Here is an 18,209-nt window from a genome sequence, read left to right as displayed (position 1 = left end):
CTTTCGCAGCACCCAAAAATTGAACAAGAAACTCAAGCAACAAAAGAATGAAACATAACTATAATCTACAAATTAAAGTCTGTAAATAATAAATAAGATTGTTGAAACAAAGTAAATGCATTGTAAAGCATATGAAGTGCATTTGTTTCTTAAACTGATGTTTGTAGAGAAGTAGATATGGTACTTAATACTTCCACTGACGAGAATATTAATATATTCTGATATATTAAACAGAATGTATTAATATTAAGACTGGGGTCTTGGATGGAACAATGAGGCCACACAAAAGAATACCATTATATTAGAAAATGTCTTGAACATCTCTTTCGTAAACTGATTATGGCATAATAGAGAAAAAGTTTAAAGAAGTTATATTTTGCATTTTAAATGATTCCTTCTTGAAAATGGCTTATTTTGGAGCATATCAAAGGAAATGCTAGTCAAAAAAATGAAAAAGTAGTTATAATTGCAAAATTAAGAAATAATGACCACATTAGAATTAGAGGAAATATATATATTTATATATTTAAAGAAAGAGACAGAGAGAGAAAAATTAAACTTATGATATGAAACTTCAGAAGAGATTCAAAAGCAAAATAAAAACATGCACAAAAAATATAAAGGATGAAAATAATTTAAAAGTTAAGTTAAATCCTTGTATTACTAGCTGGAAGTTACATAAACATTGTATTACTGATACATTGAATATTACTGATACCAGTCATACGTATTCATGGACCTTGGAGATTCAAGGAAATGAATTAAAAACAAACCACAAAGCAAATTTGCAGGAGTCTTAGATGTTGTTTTTTTTTTTTTGATTCAGGCAGAAGCCATTTACAAAAAGAATCAGCCTACTGAGGCCAGCAGAAGGGAACCAGCTATGACCTGAACTGATGATTGTTTAATTCATGATGAAGTTATGATGAGATGACAAGTTAACATGGATCATCTGACTTGTGATAACTGGAAGCTTGTCTCCACTCTGCCTGAGAATCGAAGTAATATGACTTTGGTCCCAAATTACAATGATTCCATGAACTTGGAATCATGAATTTACATTTGCTGAAGGCCAGAAATGTGCACTCAGTTCTCCAGCTACCACATGACTCGTTAAGCCATTACAAGCTGAGTGTGTTCCTGAGTTCTGTGTTCATGATTTGCAAAGCTATGATGAAATCTGAAGAATGATTAGTCAAACAGAAAACTAGATAAACAGTCTCCAGACGGGCGTGTGTGTAACCTGGGCTGCCTTGTAATTGAGCAACAGAACATAATTTCCTTACATTTGTTCTCAATCACAATAGTTTAAGCCAATACATGTTTAAGACTAACTTGTTTCAACTAATAATTATAAGACTATATCCTAGAGAAAAAGTAGGACTTAAACACACTGATAATGTTATTATTGAAAATGGTTATTATTACTTAATGACTTTCATAAAACAAACAAACAAACAAAAAAACTTTGCCAGAATTGGGCATTCTTAGAATAGGGGATCAGACTTTCCAGAAAAATTTGTGATATTTCAAAAAATAAAGTAAGGCTATTTGATTTAATACCCATTTTTTAACACTTCTGTGTTTTATGATTCCAAGAATATTTTGCAGCTCTAAACATTATATCGTAATCCTAATATTCTTGAAAATATTTGAATTTCAGGACCTACGACTTTAAAGAAAAATACTAAAGTTCAGTTTATTAGTATATAAGGGAAGTCTCAGCATTACTCAAATGATTCATATGGAATTTTAAGATTAAATACTTAACTGATCATAAAAATAAGTGTTCTTTTGGAGACCAGTACTGAAAGACAGCACGTCATATTCTCCTTAAAAGTATTACTAATATTTTCAGGAATTTTAAGGCAACAAGTTTTCTTTAACATTCAATAAGCTATCTGCAAAACTGAAGTTAATTAACAATATCTAGATGAACATAACAGAAGAAAACATTACAGCAGACCAAGGAAAAAATGGGTCGATCAACACACTAGAATTTTTTGATGCATTTAAAACACAATTTATCTGACTTAATATCTCAAAATCCTTTAAATAAAGGGCTGTACTTTAAAGCATAATATAAATATAGTATAATAATAAAGGGTTGTGTTTACTAAGTACTCTGGAGGTTACATATAAATACTACTGCTTGTCAGTACAACATAAAACAATCTATTAATAGTTTATTATTCAGAACTGAGGTTGACACCATTTAAGACAACACAAAATAAACAAAAAATATTTTTATTACTCCTTAATGAGAATATGTTCAAATACTATAGATTTTGCTTTTAATTTTGCTTGTCTACACACTTGCTGGATGTTAGCCTGATAAGACTTTGGTCATGTTTTGCTCTCTTTTACCATTTATATTACAAAATCTTTTCATAAAATCTAGTTGATCCTGATGTTTTGGATTAGATTTAGATTAGACAGAGCATTATGTCACTAAGCTAGTTATCTGTTCTTCTGTAAAATTCCCAGTCTTTTTTTTTATTATTTATTTTATTTATTTTATTTTATTTATTTATTTATTTCTCTAGTAAGGGCTCTTCCATCTTCCACAGCCATATAGAATTTTTGTGTTCTTTTCTTCTAGATTTTCTTCAACATTAAATTGGTCTGGTCTGTCTTCTTCATTCCTTAGCTTCTGGCTTTGATACTCTCTATGTAGGAAACGTGTGTATCTACAAATTCATGTGGGAATAAGATAATGCCCAAATTCCAGAGGGAGGGGTTGGGACCCTCCTGAAAGTAGGGAATGTAATGGAAAATCACTTCCAAATACTGATTTATTGTACTGTTCCTGATTAGTGGTAAAAGACAAAAAATTAAGAACCAAACCCCACGTATTTATTACTTTTAATCCATTTAACCCTTAATAAAGAAGGGTCAGTGCCTTTAATTCATGTAATTCATGTAATAAGTAAATATCTTCAGCCTAAATTGGGCTTGCTGAGCAGCTGGACTACCTAGGAATAGCTACCTGCAGTACAGAAGACTGAAATTTTCATAGGAACTATGGCAAAAGATAATTGCATTGATACTGAATTGACATTTGACTTTGCCACAGAAGTACAATTTAGAAGGACTAATGGAGAGGATGATGTTCTGTAATAGTAAAGATAGTTTGATTCCCTTGTGATGAATAAATAAAAATAAAAATCTAATTTCCTAAGAAAAAGAGGCTTTCTTGATCACACTACCCATTGGTGACACAGTCCGTGGTCAGTTTTTTCCCTATGACTCCTGTGATCCCTCTGAGAAATTCAACATTTCTTGGGAAAATGGAGGGGAGTAAGTTCAGTTTATAAACATTAAGTTCCTCCAAGTTCCTCTAAGTTTCATGAAAATCAGCAGTCAAGAAGTGGAAACATTCCATTAGCTCCTTAACCAAAAGGGAGAACTAAGTTATTGTCCAATTATTCCAATTATTAGGTAATTGGTCAAATAGGGTATGTAAACTTGGTCAATCAGCACAAGCAGAAACAATTTACTTACATTTTGTCCACCTGGGGAATCAAAATAGTAGTTAACGAACATAGAGTTCCAGGAATGCTGGTGAACGTTACACGAGGGGGAGATTGTTACTACCTTTAGTAACTGGTCTACCACTAGATGTGCCACAGTAAGAAAATATTAGGAATGTGGAAAGATGAGTATGACTGTGGAAGCATTAAGTGATTTGTTAGGTGGAGACACTAGAAAAACTAATGATAAAGGGAAGAAAATTGCAGACCGTTTCAGTATGGTAAAGAACAGAGAAAATCAGTAACTGCTTAGGTTAGGAACTGTTCAGTCCAAAACAAGTCTTTGTCAATCGACGCTGAGGCCAGTCTGAAAGCTTTCCAATCCAATTATGCAAGCCCAGCTCTCGGGATCCACCTCCACCCTTTATTGCTCTCAGATGCATTTTTGAATGTCTGTAAACAATCCTGCAGTGACTGAATAGTATCAACATTATTGTGAAAATAATGAAAGCATTATTTGAAAGCAAACTGCAGAAAGCAGTGTGAAAGCAACTGCAGAACTCCAAAATGACAGAAATGTGTTATTACCCTGTGCTACTGTTATGCAGTTACAACAATAAGTATAGGACTCAGGTGAATGTTGTAATAGCTAAGCTCTGCCAATGTCTGCCAAGAGTAGACCTTGCAGACTGAAGGGTCAAACACTTATAAAGCAAAACCACTGAGACAGAGTTTGTACAGAAATCCACAGCTGTAAAAACTTACTATCACATTGCAAACAGTCGGACATAGAAATCAAACCACTCCAAATAGAGTTGTAGCAGGACTATCAGTCCAGGAATACTAGTCACATGGTGTATGCCTAATTCAGGAAAACTTTGAGGCACATTCTCCTCGTGGAATAAAAATCTATGTTGTGTTAAGTTACAGATTGCCAATTAAAATATAAAACATGCTAAGACATGATAACACTCAGCTATTCCCCATGGGTCCTGCAATACTCCCAGCCAATAGTATCAGATAGCAGGACCTCTGTTACCTTTCAATGATATTGAGACTGAGTGTTTCTATGCTTCTATCGAATTCACAGCACACTTCAGGAGTTGTTTCACAAGAATAAATAAACATCAGTGATTATTTTTTTCAAATCTTCATGTTATGACCTTTGTTGTTGCTGTTGTTTTACTTTTAAATTGTGTACAAGGTTCTTCTTAAGAGCCCAGAGAGCTAATTTTACAGCTCAAGAGTTTTACTGCAGATTAAAGCAGTAAATGTGAAAACTCACACAGACACACACAAATCCATTAACCTGACGTTATGAAATAATTTGATTCATTTTCTAACAAAGTAAGGAGTTTTTCTGTGTCAAAAAGAAAAAAAAAAAGATCACATGTAGTACTTGTAACATCTAATTCACAATTCTAAATTACAAGTACCCACACTTATTATGGTGCTCTATAAAATCCACAAAGATGCATTTTCTGAAAATACCACTTTCCATATAACAAAAGAGCACAGCAAATTGTAAGTCTTAAGCCTTTTCATAAAAGGTTTTTTTTTTTTTTTTTTTAACCAAAGAGCAAAATAGAAAGTGAAATTATAGACATAAATCAAAATCATCAAAGTTTCATGTTGCTTTGTAATGCCTGGGGTACGGGCAAAATAGAACTTTTGACATGATTGGTTTCAATCAATCACACTACAGGGATGGCCACAGAGAATCTGGGACTTAGACTTTGATCTTGCAAACAAACACCAACTTAACTTTTAGTCAATGGAGGCGTTTGTACAATTAAATGTACACACATGATCAAGTATTTATAGGATCAAAGTTGTAGAATATGGTTTATAAGGGCAGTTTGTGTGTCACGGAAATAACTTAAGCAGCTTTTATATAACCACTGTTTATTACTGCTTCTTGGCTAGAAAGTAGCTGAGCTCTGGCAAGCAGCTGCGAGGGGTTCATTTTGATATGAAGTGCACAAGTTTAGCTTAAGCTGCTCTGAAATCTGCTTAACCTAAGCCAGGATATTGTGCACTGAAACAGATGCAGAACACCTTTGAGCCAGTGCTATGGTCCAGAGATAGCTGTGTCCAGCAGATTCAGTAGCTGCTTAAATTGCTCAAGTCATTGCTCAAGTGACTACATCTTTGTCTTCATGTTCCAGGTCATTATTAGATTAAAGACAGAGTACTTAGTAATAATATCTTAATTTATACTTTGTCAAGACAATTGTACTGCATGTAAACTCTACAATAAGTCACTCTCAGTTAAAGGGTTTTATCCTTGGATGTGTACCATCCTATATCTGTCATCAAACATTCATCCCAAATCCATCTCACCTACTTTTATCTGAGTGTTAAGTCAGGCCTCTGGTTCAAGCTGACTATTATTCTCCTTCTGTACTCAGGGAAGTCATAAGTACATGTCCAGGACAAGTGCAACAACAAAATGAATCACCTCTTTCAGAAAATAAGGTCAGGAACAAGGAAATACCCTGTCAACTCTTTAGTCATAGAAATTGTGGGAGGTTTGCCATTGTCTTTAGTAACAGTGAAATAAACTCTCTATTCTATTTCTGTAGTAAAAGTTTCCTATATTTAGTGGTTGAATTTAGGCACAAAGTACTGCTTTCAAAGCTGTTGTTGGAGAACCACTCTTGACTGTTTATTTTAACTTCTAAATGTTAAGCATTTTATCTGAAAGAATTCAAGTATTTTAGAAATGAAGTAACACATTATATTATTTGAATGTTGCCCCACAGAAACATGCAGCCACTCAATAAGGAATACGATGGCATCAATACACAACATGGGACTGTTTACAACCTGTTCCTGAACTACAAGAAATGCTCAACCTGCTGAAAATTTTAACACCTCTTCAATAGTGTATTTAGAAACAACTACTATCCCAGATGCTTGTGTAACCTGAAAATATACAGAAGGATGTGGCCTTGCCTAAGATAAGCAGAGAAGAGAAAATAATGACTCACTGCATGTAAACACAGGCATATAAAGACAAAGCATTTTTGCAGCAATAATTTAACAGGATCTCTAAGACAGCTTACATATTTCTGGGCTCCAAGACGACACATGTTTTCAAGCTTTGCATCATATCATTCTTAATCAACTGAGATGAAATATTTAATACATAAAGGAATGGTTGTATTTTCCTTTACTCTTGTCTTTTACTACACATCCACAGGAAAGCACTTTGCCTGATCATAAATATAGGGTTGCAGGAGCTCATGGAATTAAGCAACACATGCTAACCTTTAGCTTTCTGGATGAAAAATGACCTTCAGTGATGACCCCAGTGAATAGTGCTATCTAGAATAAATCCCTTGCATCAAACAACCTGCTCTTTTACTATTATTAAGTTTTAGTAACACTGCTGGGAGAAACTATCTGTTAAAAAAAGAAACAAGGTACTGACCCTAAGGTATTTGGGGACTATTGTTTTCTGCAATCAGTTTAAAGCACTTTTCATTCATTTTGTACAATTTTCTTTCACCAGTGTCAGGAAGATCAGAATGAGAAAAGACCCTGTGATGTTTATTACACATCAACAAATAAAAGGTATATTTACAGCTGCATTCACCATTTTACTAGGCCTATTAAAAAAAAGTGTTGTAAGGAAAAGCCTATAAAGCAAACTTAGCAACAGTAAAAAGCCCATTGTTTGAATTCCTACAGAAGCTTCAATTGCTTCACAGTATGAAGTCAGGAATCCTTTAGATAAAAATAAACACAGAATAGATACATTAAGAGGAGTGACATCTTCTTTCACTGAATGTCTGCCTTCCAACAAGAGGTTGCTTGGTTTAAAAAAATATTTTGCAAATAATTTGCCAAAAAAAGGCCATCATCATGCTGGAGGGATCCAGCCAAGAATCTTTTAAATTTGTAAGTAAATATATTTGGAGGGTTTTAAAGAAATAGAAACAAAAGATAGAATTTGCATGCTGAACAGAAAGAATGAGTTTCCTAAAACCTGAAAATCTTCAGTACTGATGAAGTAGAAATATTAACAACAACATGATTACACAAAGATCATAAACATTATTTTACTCTTAGCTGCCACTGCCAAATCACAGTCTAAAGAGGACTATATATTGCCTGTCACTAAATTCTTATAAATGATGAACATCTTCTGCTCATCTTCTGCTCAGGCCCAAGGAATACGAGAAGTGATTTTATTTCTGGTTAACAAGCTTTGTTTGATTGGATTTATTTATTTTTCCCCAAGAATGAAGTTTCTGACCTTTTATTTCTTCTTTATTTTGGATAGTTAATATTTATAGGGATACTTACAACTACGTTTTAATTGGCTATGCAAAGCACTAAATTTTCATTTCTATCATACAACCTTCCTTCACAGACTGGAAGGATATCCTTTGTGCCTAGGTTTGATACAAAAGCTCATTTCAAGCAAATTCAATTAAGAAGAGTAATACGGTTTTAGAAACTAAATGTTGCATGTCTATGACAGATTAGTCTTTGCCATTAGACTGTTCCAGGGTTTCCTTTGTGCTGACTTTTTAATCTACAAAAGCATTGAAAAATCCAATTTTGATTCATTTCCTTGATACTGGAGATGTTAGTGCTAGAAGTCCACCAGTGACAGGCACTAGAGTTACACTCGCTATGACACTGAGTTTCTCCATGGAAGACAGCAGGGCAGAGAGTATTGGTCTTTCCTAGTACATTTCATTGATTTTGTACTAAACTGTGAATTTATAAGATAGAGAGTGGCACTTGCACTGAGCAAATGAAGTTTCCATCTGAAACTTACATTTCATTCAAGGACAAGTCTTAGGTCATTTCTTATAACTGGAAGAACCTCATTGACTGTAATAAGACTTGAGCAGACTGATTGACAGAAGAGGTAATAAAGCATACCACATTCTATATTGAGACAGTGTAACAAGACATGACAAAAACAACTACCAATTATCTGTTTTTACCTGAGTCTAATAAAAAGTAATTTAAAGATGAGATTCAACTTACTCCATCAAATTTTTTTTTCGTTATATGAGTGATCCACATTTTGCAGCTGTTGGCTACACACACAGTCTGTGTGTCATGCCAAGGCCAGGATGTTTGGCAGGCATCACTCTGTTGACATCTTTGTGGTTATGGACCTCCTGTACATACTTGCACAGAAACTGTAAATGGAACCTTTGACATACCATTGTATTCCAGAGCTCCTGCAAATTACAGGTAAAATAAGAATGAGAGCAGACTAGTAGAGAAACAAAGATGCATTACTAAGATGATATATTCACCTAGAGCAGCATAGCTAAACAGTGTATCCAGATGCCTGATTGTAATGTGTTGCAGTTTACAAATCCTCTGAAAATGTCTAGCATCAAGAAACATCATGGACAAACCCTGAGAAAAAACAGATAAACCATTCCTTGTATTTGTAAAGTTGTCGAAAAAAATCTAAAACTACTTAGTTGATTTTTGTAAGCGTGGAAATCATCACAAGGTAAGACTAGAAGCTGAATACATAATGATACAGTCCTGCTTTATACTGTTTTGAAAATAAAAGTTTTTAGACCACTCTGAAAGTCTGCCAAAAGTATGCAGCCTGGGCAAAAAACATACTGATTTATAGTTTCATCAAAACTAACAGAAGATGCTTAAAAGAGAAACAGTTATATCAGCATTACACTGAATTGGTTAACACGGTGAACTACCTCTTCCAAAATCAGAATTTGTAGCTTTGAGGAAGATCAGAAAAAACAAGATGAAGGGAAAAATGAGTTTGTCAGTTTGTATGAGATGACAGAAAAGAGGAAACAATAGGTTAGTAACATTTGTTTTTGAAACCATGCTCTGAGAGAATCAATGTTTTTATTTGCTTTAATCTATGTGTAAACTCAGTTTCTCTACCTGAATCTTGGAGTTCACAGTTTCCACTAATGTAAAGATGGAATTTATTTTAAAAACTACTCAAATATTGTTTCTTCAAAACTTTAACATTCTTTCTTCACAGGAGTTTGGAATTAAAACTAAACTATAGATTTATTATTTTTTATAATACAATCTTTTAACTCTTATCTTCATTTAGCATTTTGTTTCATGTTCAGTCATGAATCCTTAATGGATTATTTAAATAACAAACATTAACTATCCAACAGAAAGCATTTCAAATAGTATACTCAAGTTAAGTGGGTTTTATCTGTAAAACAGATTTTTATCTTTCTTGCTGTAGGCTACGAATTTCTTTAAGAGATTTTTTTTTTTCTTCTAATTAATGCTGACTGCATGTTATAACTTCCTCATATTTGCCTAGCTTCACGAAGAAGACCAGGACAGCAGTTTTAATAATATTTAGTATTCCCATTGCACAGTTTTAGAATATTTATTGACCCAAAGTTTCTCAAAAGACCTGAAACAGATGCTCAATGCTCACCCTTGCACAGCATACTGTAAATCATACAAACATCATTAATCCTGCATTCATTTAAGTAAAATGTAATTATTATTTTATTTATTTATTTATTTATTTATTATTAAATAATGATGAGTATAATATATGATGAAGAGTTAAAAATAGCAGATGGTGTTATCACTTTGAAAGCAGGGAGGTAGCTCTATGGAAGCAGCAGTACGCAGGATATTTTGGTTTTGCACCTTCAGATGGCACTTAGTCCTTTAAAATAAAACCAGGAAAGTGATTGATGTTACGTAGCAAACAGTCTGCTTCTTGCATCCACAGCAGTACTGCTTATCACTTTCGAGTTCTGCTACGGTAATACTTACAGAAGACTTTGTCAAGAAACTGCTGTTATGAAAGGAACTGGGATGAATTCTCTGCCAAAAAAAATTCCAGTCTTGGTGAACAAGTCCATCTAGGATTACTTGGAAGCGCTCCTGAACTTGCTGCCAGTCACCTCTTGTGAATTGGATAAATAATAAACCTAAAGCTTGGGTAAAGAATCAGTTGTATGACCAGTGGGAGAAGGACTGCAAAAGCTCTCTTCTCTACCCCACCAGTGGCTCTGAGATATCTGTATATCCTTCCCAAAGACATTCCTGTACTGACATAGAGTTCTATGTGGCCTTGAGAGTTTGGGTTAAAAGAGACTGTTTGTCACATGCTTTTTTCTAAACACTTGTAATATCAGCCCTTATACCCAAACACATTCTGTAGACCTGGAGCCATAATACAGGCCTTTAGTACCTCAACCCTCAGAATTACACTGTTCTTTAATTTACTATAAGAAACAAACAAAAAAGTATCTATCTGTTACATATATATACACGTATTTTATAAATACATCTATATGTGCATGCACATAATACAACTTCTATCTACTTTATTTTGTACAGACTTCTCCAGACTATGTGGAAGCATAGATCACAAACCAAATCCTTATTTTGGTACAGTTTCAGGGTGATTTATATCTAGTACGAATCTTCCTTGCATTTGAACTTTTCTTGGTAGGAGAACTAATTTTTAATAATCATTCAAAACCAAACTTCTATTGCAATGAAAGCTGTTAAAATAGAAAACATTTTCATGCATGAAATTGAATCAGTCATGATTCAGTTAGGATTATGTGGTTAGTCATTAATTAGCCATGGTTTATGTGGCCAGGTGATTACTAATTGAAAATTCTATATGTGCATTAAGTATATTTACCTACTTCAGAATTCACAAATGACTGTCTAAAAATTCCCTACATTTTTATTATTGACTGTAGTCATTAGTCCCTCCGTAACTCTTGCTGTCATCTAACTAGAGATCCGACACAGTAAGATATTATGAAGATACCTAGTTATATGACTAGAATAATGAATAGCAAGACATTGCTACAATAACTGCAAAACCATTCTCTGAAATCAAATTTGTTTTTGTGAGTAAATTTTGGATTAGAGAAACTAAATTATAATCAATAAAATTTGCAGAAATATCCTAATATACTTTAAGTAAAATTAATTATAAATTACAATTATCAAGAAAGTTAAAGTAGGCATGATGAAAGTCTGTCTCCTGCAAATGGCAATGAAACATTTTTTCTACTGTAGCAGACCTCAGCATTCCTCAAAGATGATTAGCCAGACCTAACAGACCAAAATTCTTATGTATTGTCTTACATTACACATTCTGTGTATTAAAATCTGTGTATGAACACAGAGAGCATCACTTTTCTTCCACGACATTTCAGCTCTCCCTTCCTCCATCATATGCTGCTATTGTTTGAAATATTTCTGTTTGGAGAATAAATTGCTTAAATCCAGATTCTTTCTTTCTAAATTGATTCTGAACCTTCTTCCTGCTGCAGCTTTGGTCCAACAGAGCCAAGCACTGCTCACAGCAAGCAAGAGGGAGATTTTTGGACTGGAAATGCTACTTTACCATACTTTTTCCAGGCAAGAATAGTGTCCAGAGTATAGCTATACAACCCGAGATCAGGCAATGTCAAAATGCCTCAAGTTATTCAAGAGCAATGTAAATGGGTAAAAAAGCCCACTATACCAGATCCCATTGCTGCAACAAAATTATGCAGACTGCTACAGGGGCTCAACATCTCAACATCTCACTTTTATACTATGTTACCTTTGCTCTTTAACATATCCACAAGCCAGAAAAAAAAAAGAAAAAAAAGTAAAAAGAAAAAAAAAACACTTAGAAATGCACTGAAAACCATGTGTAAGGCTTGAATTATACAATTACATCCTTCATAGGCTCTTCAGGCCTACATGCTTCTAATGTAGTTCTACTAGGCTTATATAAATATATCCCTCCTACCCTTTGGAAACCTAATCCATTTCAATCTGTAATGTAAATAGTTTCTTTTTAACATGCAGTGTGTGCTGATTTCACCTTAATTATATATATCCCATTGCGAGAACTCAAACTGTGGGATACTGGGAAAGAATTTAACCAGCAGCCAGTAAAAAATAGGGGCTGAAGCTTGGCCTCCATTAACACCTCATTAGGCAGAGCCTGTACTGTACTTAAAATGAGCTAATGATTTTTAAATGTAGTTGTCAACCTACAACTTCATAATGTAGAAACTTTATTTCTCTGTAATATTGAGTGAGCGATAACACATTTTTATCTGTACAAATCAACATGAAGCCATTGGAGTACATTATTACCCCAAGCAAGATCTTCACTGGCCGTTATGAAACACCAGTCTTCAGTGTGACCATACTGCTAATACCACAAATTATATTAATTGCAGTATAAATTTTCTGGTGAACAAAAGCTGCTGATTTGAGGAAAAACACCAAGTCCTGGACTTGTATATAGTTCAACTTTCTAAGAATGAAGTTAAAACCATAAAATGACTATTAGGTGGTTATAGGATTAGTTCAACCCCCATGTAAAAGAATGGCAAAATTCTCAGGTTTGAGTTTAATGTGAATAAAGAGCATTCTCTATGATACTAAAAATCACCATTAGAGTTTACATTAACATGACAGGCTGAACAGTAGTTCAAGAATGCAGGACTTTGATTAACTCCCACTGAAGCTGAGTAAATGGCCATAGAGTCAAACAAGGGTTGCACAATATATCCCTTAATTAGCAAGGGGATTGTGGTATTCCTATCCATCAGGTGACCCCTCTGAACAAGGGTTAGGATCTGATCATGTTGCAGTGGATTTGAAGGCATGTGTGTACTGCAGGTGAAGATTGGTTTATTGAGGGCAAAAAATTCTCAGCCACTGTCAGTTCATTGCACTTTCACTGAACATCATTTTTTAAAGCAATAAATAAATTAATAAATAAATAGAAAGGAAATTTCTGAATTTATAAAAAATCTAAATGTTTGCATTTCTAATTTATGGAAGACTTGGCTTTTTTTTTTTTTTTTTTTTTAAGTAACAAGATTTTAAAGTGGACTAGTTGCAAAAACTCCCCCTTTAAAAAAATCTAATATTCATAAACCTCTTCATACTCACCACAGAAGCTTTTAACTTATCAGTCAGCACTAGCTTAGCTTTCTGGAATCCCAATTAACTGTCAACATCCACAGTTACAAAGGGAGGCAATGAACAGGCATGTTTGCTTTCATGTTTCAGGGTCTTTGCCGTGAAAAATATAACTGAATTTATGTATACTCCACCCTGAAAATTTACACATATGGACTTCACTTGTCTGTGTGAAAATGGCAGCTCATAGGCAGGCTAGAGCAGTTTTGTGAAGAAGATGCATAACCACTACTTTGCAACTGCCCATGACTAGCTGGTACCCAAAGCAGCATCCCTCTGGAGTAAGTGCAATTAAGATGAGGGACCCTCCTGCTGTTCCTGTTTGATTAGTGAATACAGCAACATTTACTCATAGTCTTCATGCTTGGATGCTACATTCTTTTGGTTGGGAGAATTACAAGAGCCGTTTCCAGGGTTCAGGCAGGGATGCCATGTATAACCTTTGGCTTTGGATATGTAGTCAAGCACTCACTCACTGCAACACAGCTTGTAAAATCAGTCACATTTCATAAGTGTGAAAAATGTGGCAGGCTACTCTACAAGGTGAAATATAAGATGGTGATGTCTGTATTCATGGTAGAGAATTTGGTTGGGACAGATATTTCTGTGTCATTGGATCTGGGCAAACTGATATCAGACAGGGGAGGTTTGGCCCTCAGTGAGAAATGGATGTTTTATAATCTCCTTGAAAATATCAGAGTTATGATGTGTTATGTCCAAATTACTGGCACCCTGCAGAAAATGGAAGTAGTATGCAATGAAATGTACACTGATTCCAACCAGTGGAAAAACAATTACTCCTACAAGTTAGCACAGAAGCAGTTAATAGTTGCAGAACCATAGTCGGGAGCTTGCCAAAACTGGCAGCTAAGCCAGAGCCTTGGACCAACATAACAGTAGGTCTATTTGTCTCATTTACTCTGCTTTTCTCATCTCCTCGACCCCTTTACAAGTAAACAAATATCAGTAATAACAGTAGTCTTAGTAATCAACATGACTAGTCTTAATAAATCAACATTCAAATACACATTTTCAACAAAAAAGATGTGAGAGGATTATATAATCATAATTTATCACTCATTCCTACTATACTTTGAAACCATTGGTTAAAAAATAAGTGATTTATATATTAAAACAGATCATATCATTTATTTCATTGATAGCAATTAATTGTTTACTTACAAGAGAGCTTTTCATGACGAGTCTATATTTCTTTAAAATATGTTTCACTGCCCTATAAAAGTGAAACCCATTTCTTAAAGCTTTCTAGCAAGACATTCAGACCGATTATCCTATTCAGCTTCTTTCTTTATAATTGGTAATTTAGCTTGCTATATAAAACACAATTAAACCTTGTTTAGACTAAAGCTGTCTACACGTGAGGCTGTAGCTGATGTTAGATTTTTAATCTTAGCCATACTTAAAATAGGTATTCCAATATATTTCACACTGATGTAGCTTAGTTATCACTTTCATAAGCACAGAAATGTACTTGAGTAAATTAGCATGCTCTCATTCCCAACAACGTCAGCAAAAAAGACATTTTCTTTTCATCTTTGCCCAAAAGGTAATATCAAAAACATTACTGATTCACCAATAATCAATTTATCTTGTGCACTTGCATTTTTTCACCTTCACTGCAATAACTGCCTGTCATATATTTCTAAGTACATCATTTACAAATGTATATACTGCTATAGAGAACTGAAATTGCATGGTTATGCACAGGTATTTATAGATATATGCAGGATGAAAACTGAATCATAAGGAAGAGTTTAAATCACATGCAGTCCAAGACAGACAGAACAAGGGGATACTTTGAAGGCACTGAGAAAGAAGGTTTTAGGCTTCAGGTAAACTGGAGAAAAAAAAAAAGAAAAAAAAAGACGCTTGTAAGTACTATACACATATGTAAAATAACATTTTACTTTGGGTAACAGTTAAAGTGCAAGCAGACTTACATTGGCAGTTAGTCATTTTAATTATAGTGTGATGACACTTGCTAGTTTAGAAAATGAATCATATGGTTGCACAGGAATTCAGTCTTTTTGCCTTAGCTATATTTGTAGATAAATAGAATTCTAAAAGTGAAACAGACATTCAATTGCTTAAGGATTACTTGATGCATAAGAGTATATTTATTTAGCAATAATTTCAGGTTATCTTCTCCATGTTATTAGCAACCAGACATCCTTCTTAGAGCACAGAGGACAAGCCAGAATGACAAGCAAATCTAATACATTTTCAGGTAGAAAAATACTTAAATAGCCTAAAATCAGTCATTGCAAGTGCCTCAAATCTTTCTGATTTCAGTAAACTCGATTACAGATACAATTTAGTACAGCATAATTTCCAGGATTTCTGAAGAGAAATATTTTGCTCTGTTAAATGACCACAGTTGAACCCTAGCGCAATACTTTCAGTGAAGTCAATGAACTTGCATTAACATAAAGTCTTTAAAAACCTGACACACTGACCTACCTTTATGTGACAGACGTAACCTTGGCTGCCTTGTATCTGTTGCATGACATCCCGTTGGTAACTCTAGTAACAAGCCACAGAATGCCAGTATTAAAATGTCCTGGGCAGATGCCATCCTGCCCAACATCGAATTCTTGCACTCTTCACTTTATCGCTGCTGTTTGTTGTTTTTTTTTTTAAGGCTCCAAGTTCCACTTCTACTTTCCCAGTGCAGTTAGATATCTCTCTTTGGTCAGTTTATGGGGTATCTCTACGGGAAATTCAACGCTCATCAAAAAAGCACACAGCCTCAGCTAGCCGTTTGTCAAGCTGTGCAAATGTCATGTAAAAATATTCCCTCCCTGGGATAATTGTTTATAACGTGCGAGGACATTCCAAGGCGTTACTCTGCAGTGTTGTGTCTTGAGCTCTCTTTAGCAACTCTGCCTGTGGATTCAGGAAGAAGCTGTATTTTCAGTCCCTCCTGCAAGGCAATTCATTCAGAGAAGGAAGGGAAGAGGAAAAAAAAAAAAAAGAAGCAAGCACCCTCCTCCTTGGTGCTCTTCAGAACTCAGCCCCTTGCTCTGACTTGCCAAACAGCCAGTTTTAATTCACCTTTCACCTTTGCTAATTAAAAACAAGAAGTGCCATTCCCTCCTGGAGTTGCAGGATCCACCCAGCAGGGAAGCCAGGCTGTCAGGCTGCTGTATTTACTGAGAAAGTTCAGGGAGGGTTGCAGCGATGTACAGAACTAGCTGCTTCTAGGAAGTGTTTTAATCCACGTGCCGTGCACTGATTCCTCAGTTGCTTCATGGTTTCATGCTGTAAAGCGTCAGTAGAAGGGTCAGAATTCTTCCTGTCCCTCCCTTCTGAAAAGTCATTTCAGCTTTTGTTCCCAGCCCAGTTTTAGAGGAGGATTAACCCTTGAATTAACTATTTAAGTCCATTATCACTTAGAGTCATTAAGCAGCATGCTAGAAAGTAGATCAGAACAAAAAGATAGAAGTTGTATATCTTTTTTTGCTTTTTTAAAAAAAGGTGTGTTTTGTGATTATTATTATTTTTTTTTCAAATGTAGTTCTGTGCTGTGGCTTCTCCACCTTAATTTTTAACCATCTGAGTCAGGAATCCTAGGTGATCTATACAAGTGAGTAAAATTACTTGTGGGACTGAAAGTCTGTAGGATTGGGCAGCACTGGGAAAAAAATATAAATAAAAAACAAAAAGCTGTGACAACATGATAATATCAAATTTACAAATATCTGGTAGCTACCTCTTACACTGAAACTAGCAAATACCAGAAAACATAATCTCTTTTTCACATCATTTGTAATTAAACATCATTAAAAGTCACATCATTAGAAATATACCTGTGGCAAAAACTAAGTTTTTGTAAATAAAGATTATAGATTCATCTCTGGAATATGTTAATGAAGGATTACAATGTTTTCTAGCATAGAATCATTTAGCATTTTGTGAGCTGTATTTTAATTATTAACAATTGCACTGCTTTAATGGGGGCATTAATGTCATGTTAGGTCTTTATACTTCCCATTGTTTTACGCAGAAAAAATCACAGAGAGAGAAAAATTAAAACTAATATATGAATTTGAAAATAATGCACTCAAACAAATTCCATAGCCAACAAAAGATAATGAGGTCTGGAGAGAAAGATTTAATAAGAAATTTCTGTATGCCAGCAAACTGAAAACAATCCAGTACAATAAAATAGTGAAAATCTAATAATTGTAATGGCAGGATACATGGATGGGAGAAGACAGATCTGTTCAAGAAAAATGAAAGATACGAACTACTAAGATGGGAAAAAAAATAAAAATAAAAAATAAAAAAGTAACTTTGGGGAAAAGACAGAAGCAAATCAATGAGAGTGCCCAAGGACTCCTGGAGGCTGTATAATCAGAAGTGGGGAAGAGGTCATGTCTACCTGTTAGTTCTCCAACAGCAGGTCATGTACACGTACTTGGGCTAGCTTTAAAACAGTTGGAAACTGTGCCACAGTTAAACAAGAGGAGCAAGAGCTGAGCAAGAGCTAAATCACACAGCTCTTTGCTCTATTTCTTGCACACACATCACAGGTTGTGCTAAATTGTATATTTATGTGCCGGCTGTAGACACAGACACAGACACAGACACAGATTTCTAGGTTGGAAGAGACCTCAAGATCATCGAGTCCAACCTCCGACCTAACACTAAGTACTCCACTAAACCATATCGCTAACCTCTACATCTAAACGTCTTTTAAAGACCTCCAGGGATGGCGACTCCACCACCTCCCTGGGCAGCCCGTTCCAATGCTTA

General features: G+C 34.7%; 1 protein-coding gene across 2 annotated transcripts in view; it reads right to left on the bottom strand.

Moving 5' to 3' along the window:
* The window catches only part of SEMA3E (semaphorin 3E), a 144,596-nt gene extending 127,904 nt beyond the window's left edge, over positions 1-16,692 (bottom strand). For both annotated transcript variants that reach the window (XM_035549404.2, XM_035549405.2), the window contains exon 1: positions 15,912-16,692. In XM_035549404.2, coding sequence (XP_035405297.1) covers positions 15,912-16,038 — 127 coding nt within the window. In that variant the 5' untranslated portion in view covers positions 16,039-16,692. The remainder of the gene's footprint in view (positions 1-15,911) is intronic.
* Between the last annotated feature and the right edge of the window lie 1,517 nt (positions 16,693-18,209).

The sequence above is a fragment of the Cygnus atratus genome, chromosome 1 (assembly GCF_013377495.2).
Source record: "Cygnus atratus isolate AKBS03 ecotype Queensland, Australia chromosome 1, CAtr_DNAZoo_HiC_assembly, whole genome shotgun sequence".
In the NCBI taxonomy this organism is placed as follows: domain Eukaryota; kingdom Metazoa; phylum Chordata; class Aves; order Anseriformes; family Anatidae; genus Cygnus; species Cygnus atratus.
Note: the sequence above shows the minus strand (reverse complement) of the source record. Positions and strands in the feature narration are given on the sequence as shown.